Source organism: Equus quagga, chromosome 1, assembly GCF_021613505.1.
Source record: "Equus quagga isolate Etosha38 chromosome 1, UCLA_HA_Equagga_1.0, whole genome shotgun sequence".
Classification (NCBI taxonomy): domain Eukaryota; kingdom Metazoa; phylum Chordata; class Mammalia; order Perissodactyla; family Equidae; genus Equus; species Equus quagga.
This window is the reverse complement of record NC_060267.1, coordinates 52,187,414-52,209,304: the sequence shown is the minus strand read 5'-3', so window position 1 is coordinate 52,209,304 and position 21,891 is coordinate 52,187,414. Positions and strand designations below refer to the sequence as shown.

The window sequence follows — 21,891 nt, the reverse complement described above, 5'->3', positions numbered from 1 at the left end:
AGACAGAGGGAGAGATGCTAAAGCGGAAGAAACAAGATCCAATATCAGGACCTGGCTCAGAGCCTGCTGACTTTGAGTAACCTCCCTGCTTCTCTTAGGCCTGCCAAAGTTCTAGCCCGTTCTTTCCACTTTCCCACGTGTGGATTATCTGCCACTCTACCAGATCACTGTAGAATGACCTCTGTTCGGCAAAGGTTCAAAGGACACAGAATCATTTTAGCCAAATTCACACTCGTCCTCAATCTCTGCTTATGTGTCCAAGTCACTGAGTCCAAAGGAAGGTCAAGAAGGAACTTCAGATAAAGACTCACTCCACTTTCTGCCAACCACACACGGATTAAACAAGAACAGAGAAGGCAGGGAGACTGGCTCTCAGACCTCCAGCTGGGTTTGAGGCCATGGCTGGCTGTACACCACACCCAAGAAACATCAGCCAACCATTAGGCCTGACGAGCTTGGTGTTACTGCCAGCCTTTTGTCCTGCCTGGGCCTCCAGAGAGCTTGAAATAGCCCCAAACAGTCCATTTATGGGATAAAGGCTCAAAACCATGGAGAATGATGTTATATTATGGTGCTCATTGTCATCCCTGAGTAGTAACAGCCATTGTCCTTCCTACTGCTCCCCTCTTCCTCTTCTTTCTCTTTATTCTTCTCCTCGTCCTTCCTCCCGCCTCTCCTTACTCATATTCTTCTTTTCTGATGAGGTCTACTTGTTTTAACACTGATTAACCATTTACATTTTTTAGAATTTCAAAGGTTCCCAGTTTAGAATAGCAGCATGAACTAGTTAGAAGCCACTATCTTAAATTACATATGATTGGAAAAGCACAAAATGCATTCCAAATTCAAAGAGACCTAGTAGATCAGTTTGGGGGCTAATATTGCATTTTCATGATTCATCAAAAGGGTGTGAAGGTGCACCATTGGTACCACAGGGAGATAAAGTAAGTATCAGTGGAAAGTTCACAGTCAAATGAAAAAGGTACTAAAGCAAAGAACATCATATTAAAGTATTTATCAAGTACTCTTCTGTGGATTAATAATATTTTCCATAGGTCAACATTGTTTGTGTGTACATGTTGCAAAGCTGAAAAAAAAAAGCATCTCAACAATGAGAAAAACTTTCCCTTTCTTGGAAGTTGGAGTGACCCTACTTGCCCTCTAAATTGTTTCCAGAAGTTTAAGTTATCAAAGGAAGTTTCATACTTTCTTGGTTGATCATTCACCAACCAGAACACATTTCCTCTCGGAGCTAAAACCATAGCTCACAATTTGTCCCACTGATTCCCCTGCCAAAACCTGGCTTTAGTTCAACAGATGAAATATCTTCATTGGAGAAGCAGTCATGATCCATCCATTGTCCCAGAATCATTTTTCCACATTAGTAACAGGGTTGAAAGATGGGGACAATTCCAGGATTTTATACAAGTAACCCACCCATTCCCAAGAGGTGACAAACAGATCCCTGGCCAGAACTGGACCCCAGAGTGCAAGATAATGACCCATCTATGCTCCAGAACATCTGCACTCCGATCTCACACACTAGACGAACAAAGGCCTTCTGCTCTCCCAGAAGGGGCACCCAAGTCAATGGGAGAATTCCAGGACATGGATTAAGTGACCTGACTGAGCCACACTCATAGTGAATGACTGAGCAGCAGCAAGAGAGGCAATTACTCTGCCTCTACATACTGGTCATGTGTCAAGTGCTGTGTCTATGTAGTTCCTTCACTAAGCACAAAATCCTGTGCAGCTAGGAACCCAGTAAGTGAATAAAGAGCTTCTAGTAATCTCCCCCATGAATATAACCCTCCTGAAATAACCCAAACCCTCTTCCTCTTGAGACAATAACTACAAGTATGTTCGTCATATGTTCAACCATAGGATAAGGACTAAGAAAACTATAATACGTTCATATTATGTATTAATGCAAATAATACAAAATTCAGGAAAAAAATTGTAAGTACAAGTGTGTTCATCACATGTTACCTATAGCATAAGGACGAAGAAAACTGTCATACATCTATATGATGAAATATTAGGCAATTATAGAAATGATGTTCACAAATGAAATTTAATAAGATTGGGAACTTCTTATGCTCTAAGACTAAGTAAAAGAATCACGATACAAAATTAAATACATGGTATGATTTTTTTCAACCATGTGACAATATATATTAAAAAGTGGTTTACAATAGTTTTTCTGGGAGATAAAATAATGGATGATTTATCTTTCTTCGTTATACTTCCCTTTTTAGATTTTCTACACTTAGCGCATATTACTTTTACATGTAGAAAAAATAAAGTTAGTTAATTTGACTCATTGATGGTTTTAGGGGGCTGATGATGAAGACACTGAACAAGGATGTACTGAGCTGGAAGGTGGCCGGCCAACCCCAGAGTTGTTGTGATCATCACTGACCCCCCATCCTGACACTCCAAACACTGGAGATAGAAGGGTCTGGCGTGGCCCCGGTTCCACTCAGGGCTCTACAGTCCAAACTCTCTGGTTGTGAGCAAGCTCTCTATGACTCAGTATAGGCCCCTGGGCTGGTCACTTCCCTTAAAATAATCCAGCTGGCAAAGAGCTCACAGTGGTGTTGGGAGGATTCATTCATTCATGTTTACAGACAAGCTCACTGAGATTCTTGGATGGTAGTCGCTCCAAGCTAAGTAGTGCGAATATTCGGCTAAGCATATTTCCAGGGAAACTTTTTGCCACGAATTCTCTAAACTTGATGCAGATGCCCAAATTCAGAATACAATTTATGTAAGTTGGCTGGTAGACTGTGCACCATTGTAATAAAAATGAATTGGATGTCAAAAGTCTACAGCCAGCTGAATACCACCACGTCTGGCCTTCCTGAGGAATCATAAGGTTGGGTCCAATAAGCCCAGAGGTGGGCAGAATTTGAGCCAGTGATGAGCAGGACTGCTTGACCCTGGTTGGATATTGACTGTTCCAAAGTTATGTGCATCTCCCGCAACAAGGATATAAATGGCCCAGGGTTCCATGGAAAGCAGCACAGGCCAACTGGCCCTAGACTAAGCATAAATAAAATTATGATGCAGAAAAGCACAGAAGTGGCATCAGAATGCTGGGAAAGCTTGAGTACTGTTGAAGAAAAGCCGCAGCAGCAGCTCCCCAGATGAAGAATTGACTTTGGACAATCTGTGGATGAAGAATGGCTCGTGGAGTGAGCTGCCCTTTTTCAAAGGCCGGCACTCAGTTCAGGCAGTGCTGCAGCCAGCTTCTGACAGTGGGAAGCAGCAATGTGAGGCACGTGTGGGAACTGCGCAGCGGCCTCGGGCACTCCTCAAGACTTGGAATACTGTTTTTCCTTCTCCATTCTCCTATCAGTTGGAGGACAAGCAAGTGCTCATTTGTCAGAGAAAATGGAATGCCCAAGTTAGCACAGAAGATATGGAATTGCGTTTCAGAACTTCTCTTCCAACCACACCTCAGAGATTTCAGCTGAAAGCCGAGATAACAGAAATAAGAAAGGCCCATAGAGAATTGTTTTGGACAGCTTCTTTCAAAGAAGTCTGATTTACAGAAATGACAGGTATAGAAGGCTAATTAAATCATGGCTTGTCTCCCTCTCTGCATCCCTCTGCGCCAGTCCCCTAAACGTGGAGACGACGTAAGACACTGAATTAAGTTAACATCCTCTGCTCGCCTCTCCCATGAAAGGACCACTTTCTTTTGCCTCTGGGCTTGGCACATCTACTGATACCATTTTGGTGCATATTTCACCTTGAACTTCAGATTTGGCCTGCTGGGGATAGCAGAACGTCATTGTCATAGCAGGTAGTAGTCTACGAACATTAAATACACCTATTAATATGATCATAGATGTTCAAAAAAATAGGAATATGGATCACTGTGTCCTCGGACATGTTATGAACTAAGTCTGCTATTAACTGAAGCCAACTCAGAAGTGGTAACCAAGGGACATGGGGACTGCCATCAGCTTTACTCTGGACTTTGTACACGTTAGCCATGAAAATCTCCCTTGGGCTGCCCCATCTGAAAGAACAGGGGACTGCACAGACGTCCTTCTTTCCAGGAAGGTTGGGAGATTAAATGGCATAACCACTAACAGCACGGGGACGGCTGGGGCGTGGGGGGGAAGGTTAGCATGGGTTCAGACTGCTATTTCCAGCAAATAGAATACTGACATTTGGTTTTATTGACCAGATAAAAGCCAACATGTCTAAACGGCAATAACTCGAGAGAGAGAGAAAGAACACAGCATGCTCCAGGTTCTGAAATGTATTCTTCAAAATGTAAGGAAAGCTACCTCACTGAAACAGCAAAAACCAAACCTTGGCAAGAGTAAGGAAGGAGGACACAGACAAAAGGGTGTATTTAAGATGTGCGGCTTCCTCAACAACCCCAGTGACGAAGGCAGAGGACCTAAGGTCTTCCACCACTAAATAGAAGAAAAACAAAAGACACAGGGACGGCCCCCGGAGACTTCAGGTCGGGGTGAACAAGGGTGCAGAATATGTCCTCCCTCCTATCACCTATCCCTTCCCAAAATGGAGTCCTTGCAAATTCCTCAGAAATTCCCAGGGTCTGCTTTGGGGAACGACAAACCCAATACAGTCGTGCGGCAGAAAGAGCTGTGAGTCGGAGGGGAAAGACATGATTACGTCAGGTGAAGGGTTATGACTAGTGCCAATCCTTTTCCTGTTCCCTCTCAGATCTGCCCTTTCTTTGCACTAATATATAAGGTAGGGAAAGTGATTCCTGAAGACACATTTCCCAGACTCCCTTGCTAACTGGCTTCTTAGATTCAGCCAATGGGAGGTACTGGTGGGAGACAGGCAGGCGGCTGGAGGGGAGAATCCAGGGTATTTCTCCCCTCTCTCTATCTGCTTCATGCAGTGACTGCCACTCCTCCATATTTCCAGCACCTGCCGGCCCGCCCTTTCCTTGGTGGCCCCATCTCCTACCATGCAGCGTCTACCATTGTTCCAGTTCCCACCAGATAGCCCTGGACTCTGGTAACACCACCTCTCATCTTGGTTTCCCTGCTCTTGCTGCCGCTTCTCTCTGGGCTGCTTCACCACCCTGTTTAGCTTGTCAGCTCTTCCGACACCTTTCTAATTAACTCCCTGTGCGGATTCCCCCTACTGAACTCCTGGGCTTCTGATTCTCTGACTGGACACACTTTAAGACTTAGGACCCCACACTCTTGGTGTCTACCCTAAACCTCCATGGGCCTTACCGTATAGGATAGAAGTCTGACTTCCAACTGCCAGCATCTCTATCTCTGCCTGAAGACTTTTTTGTTAGTGGCCTGAGCCTTCTTCTCTGCTCATGCATGTCAAGGCAGGCCAGAAGTGCAGGAGAATTACCACACACACATATGGAACCTCTCTCAGTGGTGACTGTTGGGAGCTAGTGTATACCCAGCTCTCTCACCCCTCAGGCAGTAAAACTGTGAAGTGCTTGTTCTAGATCAGCTCCAGAATTTCCCAGCGGAATGAAGCTCCAGTAGCCGACTGCTACAGTGACTTGACTGACAACGTGTCCTTATCAGCCACCTTCCCTTCTCTGTCTCACTTTCCCACTCCACTGCTGGGGTTTCCGCCTCCCAAATAAATTCTGTGCTTGAATCACTGGCTCGGGGTCTGCATCTGGGTGAGGGAAGGATGCTTTTTTCTTTTCCTCTTAGTTCTTTATTCTTTGTGAGAGTTAAGAAAGTAATGTCTGGGGAGAAGACAGTGATGGGGCTGCAGATGCTCCGGGTGAGAAGCCCTTGCTCGCTAGCAGGAGCACGGTGCCGAGTGGAGAGGGCGCATCCTGCACCCTCTTCCAGCTGGGGTAACAACTGTTAGAAGGGCACAATTCTGAGGCCTCTGTTTTCTCAGTCCGCGAAAGAGCAATTCCACCCATTTTTTTTGAAAGCTCCTTTTGACCATCGTATCACAAGAATCACAGGGAGCCAGAACACCTTTTGACCCTGGAGGAATTTTTCTAACCAACACTTTTGATTTTCTGGTACTTGAAGGGAAAGAGAGCAAGGGAACTTGAAGGGCTCGTGTGTGCTTCCAGTGAATTCTATGGAAGTGAAATAATGACCTTGGCCCAGACAGCAAAAGACAAATTTAATTTACATGCTTTAGACCGTATTTGGAAAAATCATTTAGACCGAAAAAAGAAAAGTTCAAACTGCAAGTCAATAGTGGCAAACATCACACATCCCAGTGGTATGTGCTGGCCCCCATTAGCAACTCCGCTGTTCCAACACCCCAGTCATTGCACATATTTAGGCCTTGTGTTTTCCATGAAGGTCTGGTCTAAAATACCATCCTGAATTCACCCGGCCTTAGCTCCAGGCTTGATCCGCTGCTTCTCCTTCCCCACCGCGCTCTCATTTCACGGCTGCCCGTTCTCCTAGCTTCTCCTCCATAGCCCAGGCCTCAGGGCTCTCCTTATTTGTAACTTCTTAATTTAGATCCAGGCCAGTGGAAATGTATACAACGAGCAGAGGAAAAGGTCTTATTTTAGCCAGAACTTCTGATGCCGAGAATGGGCTGTCAGATGAAGAGGGCCAGAGCCCCCAATCTGATGGCCTGGGCCACCCGAGGAGTCTCTCCTTGGGATGAATAATTCACAGGGCCCACAAAGGGAGATGTTTATGGACACAGTCTATGCTTCTCTAGCATCCTTCTCTATTGAGTCCAAGCCACCCTGGAGACCATAAGTAAAGCAAAATCTTCTGGATAAGAAGCTATCAAGTTTATTTTTTAAATACCAAGGATTTAAAAGAATGTCCATAATCAGAAACCCTCAGTCCACTCCTAACACACATACACACGCACAAATGTATATACACACATGTAGCGAGACAGAGAGACAGAGACAGAGAGATAAAAAGAGAGAGAGAGAAAGTCAGAGGCAGAGAGAGAATACCCCGGGGCAGATCTACTTTACAGCCCAAGGACGGAGTCGGTGGGGGCCCGAGAGCAACTGCAGAAGAAAGCAGCCCACATGGTGCCTCCTGGCACATACTTCCTCATCTCCAAATAAATTCCTGCAACTTTGAAACTCACTGTTGATCTGTGTCAACTTTTCCGCTCTTGGCTATCTGCGTTACTCCTACAGCTCTAGAGAACTTAGGAAGGCTTTTACGCAGCAGTTCCCGAACTTTCTCGGTCCACAGTACCCTTAATGTCTCAGCAGTGTTCACACAACACCCCTAGGCTAAAAGAAATACTTAACAGGTCCATTTACTGAGTAGTTAAGTTTAAATAATAAGTACTTATCTCCTAACAACTGAGTGGCCATCTGGGGGAAAAATACATATAAATCGAAAGAAAAACTAGTATTTTATTTCATTCTCAACCCTCATTGCTTATTAAAAGGATGTGTTCATCTGCTGGACACTGTCCAGCTCCTCCGAACTGGGACCCAGATTGGATGTGACCGCTCTCACTGCCTGTTCCACGATGACTGCGTGCAAGTTGTACGGCAACCAGTGAAAGCCCAGCTTCACCACGATACGGTGACATTGAAAAGCACACCCACCGTGTGACCTAACGCTGACACTACTGAGTGGTTAGTTCACGTGCTGCTGACAGATGTGTGGACCCAGGTTCAAACCTCACCTGAGCTCCTCACTATGTGGCTGTTTGGCAAATCAAGTCCTTTCTGTTCTCCGTGTTTCCCTTTGCCAGTAAGGAACCTTCTTAATCCCTAAGAAGAGTCTGAGAGAATTACTTCGATGTATTATTTTTTTTGACTCTGAAATGGTCATTAAGTCATTTATAGACCTCAAAAGAGGACTGAGGGCCCTTTAGTCTGTTCCACAGAACATTCTGATAACCTGCTGAGGGCCTCTGGGGAAAGCTGGGCCATACCCCCTTGGTCCAGAGTGAGAGCCCAGACAGAACCATGCACCCCCGCTCTGGGCCCCCTCCTCCCCTGCACCCTGACAGTGCTGAGCCGCCTGCTGCTGTTGTCCCAGCCTCCTTCTCATCAAAGGCCCTACAATTATGCATAATTTATGCCAAATGTTTATTTGTTGCGCCTGCCAGAGGCATCTCTTGTAAATGTTTCAATGCTTTAACTTTAGATGAGTTTTCTTTTGAAATAATTGTCCCCAGGGTGGTGCACTGAACAGTGAATTAACACCCATCTATCCACCGGCCTCCTCTTGGCACACGCTCCAGCTTCAATGCTCCACATCAAGCATTCATCGAGTATGGCATTGCAGGCAGCACCGGTCCGTGATGGGAGGCCAGGTGGCTGCATCCACACTGGATAAACACTTGGGTGACAAGTCCCATGAGCGAAACTCCTGGGACCAGTTAAACAGGATTTTGTATTAAAGTCCTTCTACTGATGTGTTTTATAGGAGAAGATTCTTTTTAGACTCACATTTGCCATTTCCCCAGCTTGCTACATGCTCTTTGTTCCTTGACACAAAAAAAATGTTTTTCCCTCCTCGTTGAAGCCTTCAGATATCCGGTCTCACTTGTGTCACTCCAATAACACCATCACACACACTCACGTGTGCTCACACCACTAGCGCACATCCCCTCACTCACACAAACATCCTCAACAGCTCAGGAATGGTCTAAACAACTGGTCATTCACGTATTCATTCATTACATCAGTGGTCAGCATTCTTATGCTTTTCACCAAATTTGTATTTCTGTTCCCCAATAGCCTCTCAATTCCCCGATACAAGGACCCGGCTTAAGTGATCTGTGCCTTGTAGGTCCTGAAGTTATGCTGACTTACTGGCTGGACTTTTGCGCCAGTCCTTTGCCACTTGCTCTCAGATCCACTCTCTGCCATTCCCTTTCTCTACTCGGTGTTGCAGGACACTGACCCCTGAAAACACTATTTCCCAGAATAACTTATCAACTGACTTTTGGTTAGATTGGACCAGTGGGGACACAGATATGAGACTGGAGGGCAGGAGGGGGAATTTCAGGGTGTTTCTCCTCCACTCTCCCTATCTGCTTCAGATGGCATCTCCAGAAATGGCTGTCCCTCCTGCAGGACTCCAGCACCCATTCGTGGTCCCAGATCCTGGGTTCTGTTCATACTGCCTCCCTCCTTGTGCTTCCAGTCTTAAGAACGATAGCAATTCCTTGCAGCTGCTAATCTCTGGGCTGTCTCACCATCCCCTGTTTGCCTCAATTTCCCCAATTCTAACACCTTTATAATCAGTTCCTTGTATTATTTTCCCTCTATTGAACTATATGGGACGAGCTCTGTTTTCTGACTGTACACTAACTAATACAAAAGTTATTGAAGGAAAAGGAGTTATGGGCTGGAATTAGAAGGGGCTGAGTGGAAGGAGAGAGGGACAAGAGGCAGAGATCAGGACTGATCCCCAACCCTGCCATCTACAAACACCCTGCCGTCTATACTCAGAGTTTTATCATCTTGTAGAAACAGAAAAATCATGCCCTTGAGGGAAACTTGAGAAAACCTCCAAATCTGTCCAGAACAGACTATTTCAGAAAAGATTCACACTGATCTAGCAAAAAGAAAAAAAGAGTCTACTCTTTTCTTAAAAGTTCCAGACCCTATATTCGTCATTGGAATCATAATCCATGTTTGTGTTGATATTCCTGAATTCTCCCTACTGTCTGTTGAACGTCTTGCTATAAACTGAGTTAACTCTACTCACTGTTGTCCTCACTGGAAATAGAGCATCACTCCACCAAAATTTATACAAAACCACTAAAGAAAAAGTGGGGTAGCAAATTTGTCTTGTACTCATCTTTCCAATGAATACCATAGTCCTTCCTGCCTTTAGTATAAGAAAGAGAACTAAGCATGACTTTCTAGGAGTGTTTGAGAGTCTGTGGGAAGAGAGCATCTGAGAGACAGAGGACCACATGGTGAGAAGCGTTCATCAAGTGAATAGCGGTGCACAGAGGAGCTAGTGGTGAAGACCATTGTTCTCAAGTCAGATCGCCTGGTTCATGCTCCAGCTCTGCCACATATTAGCATTGAGCAAGTTACTTATTTCTCTAAGCCTGAGTTTTCTCATCTATAAAGTGGAGATAATAATGGTTTTGAGACTTAAATGAAATAAAGCATTGAACACAGTGAACACTCCATAAATACTTCTTATAATTTTATCGTTATTACCATCCTCACGATGCCCACATCCTTAAAAATCATAAGCATAGATTTAAGAATAGCCAAATTACCACCATCTAAGATAAATAAGGGACAGTCTACCTGCCAAAGTTGTGGGCTAACAACAAACATCATCTCTCACACCAGCAGAGAAAATCACTGACTCTCAGAACCACAACGGCTATAATCCAATCTCCCCATTGATAGCTGAAGCAGAAGAGACCCAGAGATGGGCTCAGTTACCTGGTGAAAGCACCACAAGCCTGCCAAACTTTGGGCCCATTGCCCCTCCCCCATATGCTCATGTGGTTATCACCTCATTACAGTAGAGAACATTTCATTTCAGATCAGTATCATGTTGATGTGGTGAACTGTTCTCAAGGAAGCTTAATAGAGAGAGTTAAAAAGCAATGGGCCACAGCTAACATCATACTTAATAGTGAAAGATTAAATTTTTTTCTCCTAAGATCAAGAACAATACAAGGATGTCTGTTCTCATCACTTCTATTCAACATTGTACAAGAGACTCTAGTCAGACCAATTAGGCCAAAAGAGAGAGAGAGAAATAAAATACATCCAGAGCAGAAAAGGAAGGAGTAAAACTATCTCTAGTCACAAATGACATATCTTGTAAATAGAAAATCTCAGGGAATCCATTAAAAACTATTAGAATTAATAAATGAGTTCAGTAAAGTTGTGAAATACAAAATCAATATACAAAATTCAATTGTATTTCCATATACTAGCAATGAACAATCCAAAATTGAAGTTAAGAAAACAATTACACTGGCAATAGCATCAAAAAGAATAAAATAGTTATAAACAAATTTAGCAAAAGATATGTAAGACTTGTACACTAAAAATATAAAACATTGTTGAAAGATATTAAAGAAGATCTAAATGAATAGAAAGCTAGACGATGTTCATAGATTAGTAGACTTAATATTGTTAAGATGGCAATACTTTCTGAATTAATCTACAAATTCAACTCAATCTCTATCAAAAACCCAACTTGCTTTTTTTTCTTTTTGCAGAAATTGACAAGCTGATCAGGAAATTTATACAGAAATGCATGGCATCCAGAATTGTCAAAAGAATTTTGAAAAAGAAGAACAAAGTCAGAGTCACAGTCCCAATGTCAAAACTTACTACACAGGTGGGTGCAGTAATCAAGACAATGTGGTACCGGCATAAGGACAGTGATCCAGATTAGTGGAATAGAATTGAGTGTCCAGAAAGGAACTCTTACATTCATGGTAAATTGATTTTTGATGATGGTCTCAAGATAATTCAATGGGGAAAATAGTCTTTTCAACAAATGGTGCTGGCACAACTGAATATGCACATGCAAAAAGTGAATTTGACTTTAACTTACATCAAACATAAAAATTAACTCCAAATGAATCATAGACCTACATGTAAGAGCTAACACTATAAAATTTTAGAAGAATACCTAGGAATATATCTCTAAACACTGAATTAGGCAATGGTTTCTTAGATATGACACAAAGCACAAGCAACAAAACGAAAAATAGATCTATTGAACTACATCAAAATCTTTTGTGCTTCAAATTGTATCATCAATTAAATGAAAAGACAATCCATAGGATGGAAGAAAATATCCGCAAATCATTTCATCTGATAGGGGATTGGTGCCCAGATTGTGTAAATAAATCTTACAGCACAATAAGAAAAATACAACCCAATTTTAAAAATGAGCAAAGGATTTGAATAGACATTTTTCCAAAGAAGACATACAAATGGCCAATAAGCACATGAAAAGATGCTCAACAAAATTAGTCATTAAGGAAATACTGATTAAAATCACAATTAAATACCACTTCACACAACTAGGATGGATAAAATAAGAAAGATAGATAATAACAAGTGTTGGGAAGGATGTGGAGAAACTGGAGTTCTCATACATTGCTGGCTGGAATGTAAAATGGTGCACTCACTTTGGAAAATAGTAGAGCAGTTCTTCAAAATGTTAAACATACAGTTGCCACATGACCCAATAATTCCACTCTTAGCTATATATTCAAGAGAAACGAAAACATACATCCACACGAAACCTTATACCCAAATGTTAAGAGCAGCATTATTCATAATAGCCAAGATATGGAAAGCATTCAAATGTTCATCAACTGACAGATGGATAAATAAAATGAGGTACATCCAAAAAAGTGGAATATTATTTTGGCAATAGAAAAGAATGAGGTGCTGATAAAGCTACAATACGGATGAATCATAAAAACATTTTGCTAAGTGAAGGAAGCTAAAGGCCACATTTTACATGATTGCATTTACATGAAACTCTAGAATAGGCAAATCTATAGAGACAGAAAGTAGATTAGTTGTTTCCCAGAGCTTGGTAACTATTGGGTACAGAGTTTTTTGGAGGAGTGAAAAAAAATACTTTAAACTTAGATTGTGAGAATGCACAAATCTGTGAATATACTAAAATTCATTCAATTGTATACTTGAATTTTTTGGTATGAGAATGAAATCTCAATAAAGATGTTAAAAATGGACTTGATATCTTTTTAAATTTAAAAAAATCAATGGGCCTTGAGGATCAGGCAGAGTTGAGTTTGATTACCAGCTCCCCCACAACTAGCTCCCTGGTCTTTAGCAAGTTCCTACAGCATTCTAGACCTCAATAAATGGTAGCTGTTTTCATTCAAAAGGAAAGAAAGTAAGAAGAGGTGAGGATATGCACCCTCAGGGTCACAATGAAGGCAGAGCCAAGGTGATCCTCTGGAATGAAAGAAGCATATCCAAGACCCTCAGCTAGACTTAGATTCCTATTCCCTGTCTATTCCTCAAAAGAAGGTGCCTTTCCTAAATATGCCACACATGATGGTGCCCCCGGGCCATGGTATGCAGTGGGTATTGACCTCAACTCCTCCTGCAGGCGAGAGCAGCGTCCCTCCCACCGCACAGCAGCCTGCACTCCTCCTTCCTCTCCGACCTTTGGCTAGATGTACTGCAAGAACAGAAGCATTTACGATCCTAACAGAACCAAGGGAACACAAGAAGGATGCTGACAATCAAATTTGGGCCCATTTTTATCTTGCACTGCTCATTTGTGAGGGTCATTTTCCCCCCGAGTGCCCATGAGGTATTAGATGCTTTGAGCTTTGCATTCTCGACAGCGTAACGAAAATAGATGTTGAACATAAACATATGTATCATTCATAATGCATTCAGATGTTTTTCAATTATTCATGGTTCCTGAAAGTTATCTGACCCATCACGCATATATATTCAGGCAATGTTTATATCAGAACCACAGCCTCAATGTACGCAATTCCAGCTCCTTGGCATTCCCGTCTATGGAATTAAAATTAAATGAGTCAGCGGTCAATAAAAGTTACATGTGATTTCCATAAAATTATCCATTGTGTATTGCTCTAGGGTGGAGAAAGAAAGTTGCATGGAGTTGCCGAAGCTGAGAGAACACAGACGCTCACTCTCTGACGAGGGTGGTGGTGGTGATTAGTCTTTCCTAAGAATGAATTCATTGTTTCCCCGAATAATTGGTGGTCTTGGACTTAAATTTTCATCTAGGAAAAAAATAACTCAGAGGGCCACCCTCTTTCTCTTCTGTTTAAGTCATGTTTTCCTAAAAAAAAAAAAAAAAAAAGCCAGTGTTCTGGGCTCAAAAACACCACTTCATTCTGTTTTGGTGCTTGAATAAATTTGCATGTTAATGTGAATGGTTCCAACTTAAAGAATGTAAAATTAAATGAAATTTGAATTCAAATCCAAGATGGGGAAAAGACACATGTAAAAACAACAGATTTTCAATCATGTTGACTTTTTTTCAGGAATCAGATTAGGAAAGACACAAACACACATACACACTCTCTTGGTTTCAAAGAAGGGTGGCACTCGGAGGAGACAGGCGCTGCCAAGGAGAAGCCCCCCACACACCCCGACTCACACTCTCACTGAGGATTTATGGATCACAGCACAGATTCTGAAGCTCTATTTCAATGTCTGAATGCCACCATCAAACTCAGAAATATGACTCAGAAGACATGTTCACCATCACGTTCCTGCTTTTGGAGGCCCACCCAGATAAGATGAAATGTAAGGAACATTGGATGAGGATCTCAGGCAAAGGCAGGCGTGGATTTGCCTCTGCTGGCCCTGAGAACCACTTCTTGCTTTATCCTTTGACATCCCCATTGCTCTTGAAGGCCAGCATCGCATAGAGGTTAGGTGCACAGACTGTCAGAGACAGACCTGGGTTGGAATCCCAGATCCACCCACCATTGACTAGCTGGGTGACCTCTGGCAAATGACTTAATCTAGGGACATAACTTTTTTCATTAGTTTTAATTTACATAACAATAGTGCCAGCCTCATAAATTTATTGTGAGAATAAAATAACATAATGCATCTAGAACAGTGCCTCGCCCAGAGCAGGCATTCCATAGGGTCAGCTGCCATTGTGCAGGCTGGTCTGGTGGTGGTGGTTATTATTATTAGATATTCGGGTAACAGAGTCTGGAGGAACCAGGCCTGAAACTGTTTTCTTCTTCTCCAATCTTCTCTCCCATTTTGTCCAGACACTACTACCCATGAAAAAGACACAAATTGAGTCATGGCAAAAGCCTGCTACCCATGAGCCCTTCTTGCAGAACAATGACAGATGTCATGCTCTCATTCCATCCTGTCCCACCCGTGTCAACCTCTTCTGACAACCCAGGCTCTGCCCACAAAGGCGTTTCAAACGAAATGGCGACAGGATCTTAAGAAATAAACAGACAGTGAGCAACAAGCACCAGCATCTTACCTCATCCTCACTCTCAGTCGTATTGGCTCCCAGTTTCTGGACAACTGACTTGTCACTTTCCTTTAGCATTTTCTCTCGAACTTTGGTTTCATACTCAGGCCGGGAGTGTTCCTAAAACCCAAGCGTCAAAGAGTGGTTGGTAAATAGACAGAAGAGGGACCTTGGCCTGTGGGTTATGACCAGACACCACAAGTACAGTAAAGTCAGGACTTAGGATCAGATGCTACTGGATGTGAACAGCCACACCACACACAATCACAAGGAGTCTAGACCAAGAACACCATCTAAGGGAGAGAGGGGGGGACTCTCAACAATTGTTACCACACTGAAAACCAAACCTGGGCACGTTCCTGGGGATGGCGCCAGTGTTGAGAAAGGAAAGAGGACATGTTAACTGGGCAGCTGATACAAAGAGAAGCCACACACTTTGCATAGCAGTTTGATCAAAGGCAGAGGGATGCATCTGGTCATCCCACCAACTATCCTCATACCTCAAACTTTAAGTTTCAATGAGCCAAATCCCAGCTGGAGAAACAGATGTGCCCCACAGCTGGGAGTTAAGGCAATGACAAAACTTCTTCCCTGCTCCACTATTCTGCAAGCTAAAATGGTGACCAATAAACATCAAAGTTAAAGGTGGCCATAGGGAATCTTAAAACTCACTTGCCTGGACCTGTTTCCTATACCGTCTAGGTGAATAACTTATTGGCACGTCCACCAATGCTCAAGAGACGTCACTGGGCCATTCAGGAATACAGACCTGAACAGTGAGTCACCAGGCATGGAAAAGAGCACCTAACTAATCAAGAAGACCACAGCCAAATCCATGCAGATGCCGACCGGGAAGACGCATGACTTACTTCAAAGAGAATTTAACAACGTACACCTGGCCTTATTGGCAGGTCTTCCCCGTAGTTTCCAAGGACGAATACCTACAGATGTAAGGACTTCACGGCCCTGCATAGTTTACTGATAACTCTGAGGCAGGGATTCAGGTGCCGGCTCACAGTGGACTCAGGGAACACACATTTCCTAATTGCTGCTCATAAGCCAGAGATTCCAAAAGCCACTAGGCTCCTGACCTGTCTCTGGCTTTCCCAAAACACACCGTGATTTTGGAGAGAAGAAACTATGCACTTGACTAATAAACACAACCAGTGTGACAGGAGGTGATGCTATTCCAGCGTTTTTACGGCCCCCCCTCATCCCCCAGTCTCCAAGGATGCAGCAGTCCCACTCCTTCCAGGAAGCCTTCTCACTGCGGCAAACCACCTGGTGGGGTCTCCTCCTTCTCGGATATCTGAGAGTTTTGTAGCTTACACCATGCGTAGTTCCTGATTGCATATTTTTCTTTTATTATTTCTTAGCTGTTTTGCATGTGAGAGTCTTTTTATCCTCATACGAAGATTTGCTACCTGGTCTGTATTATTTTGTGTTTCTCACAGTAATTAGCACCATATGGAGCGTCCAGAAATCTTTAAAAGCTTGTGAAGTTCATTTGATTTTGTCTCTCACCTTCATCCACTCTCCAGTACAGCATTTCCTAATGTGTGTGCCAAGCGAGTTTTAGCTAAAAAAGGATTCCACGGTCTAAAGATTGGAAAATACCACATAATGTATCACCTGAGAGCCACAATAAAAAAGTGTAAAGACACTTGCTTAATTTTCTTAACCCATCATTTCCCACAAAACTCCTTTTGCCTCCAACAGTTAATGTCCGGCAGGAATCCTTTGAGAAATGTGGTTTGAAATTTTCCTCCATGGCCTCAGAAATTTGGTTGCTTTTCTTCTATAGTATTCCAAAGGAAGATTTTAATTAAAAAACAATAATCGTACCTTTTGGGTGAGTACCATAATGTGGGTTCTAAACCACTTCCAGCTGGAGGAGCTTCTACCCTTTCATACGCTGCAAAGGGGCTGAAGAACCTTCCCAGCTGAGTGGCAGGATGCTCCTGACCCACCTCTGGCTTTCCAAAGACACACCACGACATCACACAGAGGAGTGTCTTCACACCCTTCTAGTTGTGGCTGAGGCCGACCGCACCTACACTGGGCCCCAGTTCCGACCCTCATCATCTGTTTAGAACCCGCAGAGCATTCTTGACACAGAGACAGGAGTCCAGACTCTCAAAGTAGAGTCTTAGGCTGCTCTAACATTCCAGCTGAAGCAGGGCAGACAAAGATCTCCCTGTCTGCCGCCAGGAAGGTCGGGTGAGGTTACAGAATTCCCCAAAGGCAGGGAACTAGACAACTAAGCTCCTGGCCAAAGCAGAATCTAGACGCTGTGAGGGTTGCTCCAACACACTCACCCGACTCAGCCATGGGCAGGTCATCCTTATTCCTGATGCTCCCCAAACATGGCTTCCCTGGCTGAGAGGTCTGATGCCAAATCATCACAAATACATAACCCCTCCCACCAAGACTCCGGGAAATATTTCCCAAAGCCACTTCCACCAGGTTGGTTGCCTCAGGAGCTGGGCTGAAAGAAGGACCGTGGCCTGCTCAGGACCAGCCTTCACTGATCTAAAGAGGTAAATCCAGAGATCCATTCGACAGACTTATCAAGCACCTGCTGGACTCTGAGCTCTTTTCCAGGCTCTGAGGCTACAGCACAAGGTCCCTCTTCTCATGGAGCTTACCTTCAAGTGGAGGAAGGTGACAGTAAGCAAACAAAGACACAAGAAGCTAGCAGATGGGGATAAGAACAACAGAAGATATAAATCAGGACGGCTGCTCCAGAATAAAGATTCAGGGAAGGCCAATCTGAGGAGGGTAGTGTTTTGGTTGGGATGAAAAAGCCAAGAAAGAAAAGGCCATGTAGAGATTGGAGCATCCTAAGCAGAGGGAAAAGCCAATGCAAAGACTGGAATGAGCTTGGGAGAGAAGGAAGGCCTATGTGGCTGGAAGGTCCGGGCAAGGCGGAGAATGACACGTGCAGAGGTCAGATAGGTATGCCGAGGATTTTGGTTCTTATGTGATGGGAAGCCATTAAGGATATCTAAAGCTTGATGTGTTAGACGAGGGGTGGCAGAGAGATGGAGGGAAGGGCATCTGTGTTCAAATAAGGCCACACTCTCTAAGAGCTCCCAGGAACACCTGGGGCCTGATAGAAGCTAATCAGGCAAGAGAGGCCCACTTCAGAGGAAAAGGCTTGAGGTTTGGCATGCCTTCCTTCAACATGCACAAACAGGATCCAAGGCGTCTTTCACTGAGTCCCTCTGCAGTGTCCCAGCTGGTTCCACTCGGAGGGCCAGCAGGCAGGGGCACTGACCCCGGAGCCTGGCTCTCAGGTTTGGTTCTTCACTCCTGTCCTTGCCCTGGTAAGAAGGCAGTCTCCTGTCTCCTTGCACTTCTCCTTGGTTTGCAACCTGGACTTGGACCACGCTGCTTGTTCCACCCCTCCTGGACTGCATGTTAGGGGCACCACAGGTGGGAGGAACAGAGGGTGAATGGGCTTCAGTCTCTGTGTGAGCCAGTGCTCTCCTTCCCCCTAAGGAAGTAAGTGTTTCCTAGTGAAGACCACAGGGAGGAAAAATGTCTTAGGGTTACAGACAGCTGGCCACAGGAGTATTCCTGACATTCCTGATACCCGGAGATGGTGTCCGGTCAAAACAGAAAAACTTCTAATCGTAGACTTCAAGCACTCCTGCCCGCCTCTTCCCAGCACCCAAGTAGTATCTGCCATCCTCTCGCTCCTCAATGGAATGTAGGTTGAACCTGCCCACGACACCGCATGTAAGTCCTGGGACGCTTGTACAAGTCAGGAATACATTCATTCCCGTCTTGCCCTCCACGCCTTCCCGTGACCAACAGGAGACACAGACCGGCAATCAGCAGCCCCCTGACCTGGCCACCAGCCTGTGTTTGCTGTTTTGTTCCCCACTGCATCCCAACCCATCCCCTGCAGCCAACTAGACTTTCCAGACATCTCAGCGGTTCTGACCCACACCCCCAGCTTCTCCGGATCAAGGTTTCTGCTTGCTGTTTCCTCCCTGCGGGTGCCCATTCTTCCCCCTGCTGCCATTTTAAAAGCCATTTCTTCTTCCTGCATTAGCCAGAAGGAATTTCTCTCACATGCTCACTATTGTATTCTAAATATTTAGAAGCCAGACAGCACCCTAGAGGTGCGTGACCCTTTGGAGATCAGAGACTACACCTGAGGTGGTTCCATATTCCATACTGAAACCAGGCACATAGTAGGTGCTTAATGCATATGTTCAGATTGAACTGAATTTTAAGAGTTTGATATCCTGGTCCAAAATATAAATACGTTAAAGGAAAGAACAAGGCTGTCCTCCCTTCCTCTCAACCACACCTGGCCCTGGGCTTGCACACACAAGGCACACCAACCACACTGTAGAACTGACCAGCCTTGCAGGAACCTCACACAGAGAGCCTATCAGGAACGTCTCCTTGCGCCATGGGTAAGCCCAGTCTCGGCCAGACCTCTCTCAGCCTGCACATGAGTTCCTCAAATCAAGTACCTCCCATGAAGTTACCACAGCTCGTTGAGTTAAACAGAAAACAGGAAACGTGGCTACAGAAAGAAAATGGATTATAATCCCCCTCCTGCCAGGGGCCTGAGACTGAGATTTCAAGGCATCATGGACGCTTTTCTCTGTGAGAGCGTGTTTATACTTCCTCTGTAACAGAGAGATTTGCTGGCTTCCTCAACTCTGCTTAGCAGATGCACTTAGCTTCTCTCTGGCCCCATGCAGGCTTGGATGCCAGGAGCTTTCTTATTCTCTTCTCTGGAGTCAATCTGGCCCTGCATTAGGAGAGTAGGAGCTGTACCCCCACCCACCTCACCATACCCAGCCACGACTCTCTTCCCTTTCCCTCCCTTCCTTTCCCTTCTCTTCTTCCTCCTTCCTTCTTCCCCTTGGCTCCTTCCTCCTTCCTCTTTCTCTCTCTCTCTTGAATCAAATGGAGCCAACAGGACAAAAATGTCTTAACCAGATCATCCACACAGTCCAGTTTCTACAGCTCTTTCTGCTGGAAGCACTAGTTTGGGCATTTTTCCTCAAGAAATGTGATTGCCTTTATTATTCTGTTGCTTATCTTCCTAACTAATTTGTATCCCCTACGAAGGCAGAATCCATATGTACATTCACTCATTTGCCACAGAATCCATGATGCTGTTAGTCTCTGGGCACATACTCAATGCAGATGACTAGAGTAGAGTGAGGGCCGGTACTCAAGACATGGTGATGGAATGCCCATCTGCTCAAGGCAAGCTGACTAACTAGGGCATTCAGGAGAAGAAATGATGTCACACCAGAGACACAGGCAGTCACATAGGCTTGAGAACAAGACTAAATTGGGAATCTCACTTGCTTGGTCATAAAACACCAGGGCCATAACACCCTGGCAAGGCACAACGATTACTGTAGGAGTACAGAAAAGGTCTGCTCTCCATGTAGCCACCATAATGCCTGTGGCCAGCCTTTGCAAATGGGTGCTCAGGCAACTGGAAGTGCCTCCTGGTCCTTCCAGATACTACCCCCAGCACCTCATCGATGATGTCCACAATACTGGAGTACCTATTGATATTCACATTTGCTGTTCAGTCAATGGTAGCACGTAGGAAGAGACATCTGTGAGCAACCAGGCACACACTACTCATTGTCAACTTGCCGACATTGAGACTGGAGCCCTAGTTCTCAAAAGAGCACAGGGGGGAGGCTGATTTGCTTTCATCTTTTGAACATCGTCTGTCCATAAAACTAGACTCTAGAAGAACCTACCCTCTGCCCTTAGCTCATGCTCCAGTTTCACACATGCTGTACTGGCTTACACTGTAGTGCTTTAGTGGTTCTTTCTTCTTCTGTCGGCATCAAAGGCAACCGGCATCTGGCACCCATGCCTCTCCCTTGACCCTCAGTAGGCTCAGAGAAGCATTCTGACATATCCATGCTCTGGGTCACATGGGAGTGATTCCTATTCTCTGGCTTCATGTCCACTAGTACCAGTGCGGCAGGAAATAGAAGAATATTGAGTTAAATCTCAAGGCTACCACAAAACTTGCCTCTGATGCCATCTCTTTTTTAAGAAAGCGTCACTAGGACATCTGGCCACTGATCAGGTCTAATATCTTACAACTCAAGAGAAGAGAGGGGAATTGAACTCTTGGCTTTGGTGCACATCAACCATGACTCAGCCCATGGAGCCAAGCTAGAAAAGCAGCCACAGTGAGACTCAGCCAATGACTGGCTGATGTGATAGCAAATGTATTTGGTTATCTCACTCAAGACAATCTATTTCCAGGGTCAAAGCAAAGCAAGGACCCAGAGAAGTATGCAAGAGAACTCACTTGTTCCTCTTCTATACCAGTCAGGTCCCAGAAGTAGCCCAGTCGCATCTGTAATCTCTTCCAGTTTTCGAGAAACATGGTAGCTTAAAAAGAAAGAAAAATTACTATTAATTTTGAAGACTAGATTTTGAGTACCCTTTGGGTTCACCAATGGAGGTGGAGGGTAAACTTATAGATTTCAAATTTTAAGGACTTTCCTTAAAGCATTTATTCCCTTCCTCCTTTCTCCTACTTCTAGCTGGAATTGCTCAAAATATTCCACATCCATGAGAGCCCAACAGATATATTTAAAGAGAGAGAGAGAAACACACACACACACACACACATACACACACACACTTTTCCCCACTTCTAGGTTTTGAGAAGAGAGTAAACCCTGATCTCAAGAAATGAAGGAAGGATGAAGAAAATAAGAATGGAAGGGTTTGTAGTCTTTTTTGACAAACCTCATCTTCCCTATACATACATTCTTTCTTCTCGCACCTTCCTTAGCACTCCCACTTTTTTCCCATCTTTCTTTCTGTCCCCTGCACCACTTCCCTTTTCTGGGCACTAATCATCTTTCTGAGGTTAGGTAGCAGTCTCCGAGTAGTCTTCCTGAGTCTGGAGTCTCAGCCTTCCAACCCAGCCTGCATGCAGCTGATAGACTAA

At 44.3% G+C, this 21,891-nt stretch overlaps 1 protein-coding gene across 1 annotated transcript in view; it reads right to left on the bottom strand.

The window, feature by feature from the left end:
* The window catches only part of ANO2 (anoctamin 2), a 325,024-nt gene that overhangs the window by 137,644 nt on the left and 165,489 nt on the right, over nt 1–21,891 (bottom strand). The window contains exons 13-14 of the mRNA XM_046676889.1: nt 21,241–21,323; nt 14,928–15,038 (exon numbers count right to left, since the gene is read on the bottom strand). Coding sequence (XP_046532845.1) covers nt 14,928–15,038; nt 21,241–21,323 — 194 coding nt within the window. The remainder of the gene's footprint in view (nt 1–14,927; nt 15,039–21,240; nt 21,324–21,891) is intronic.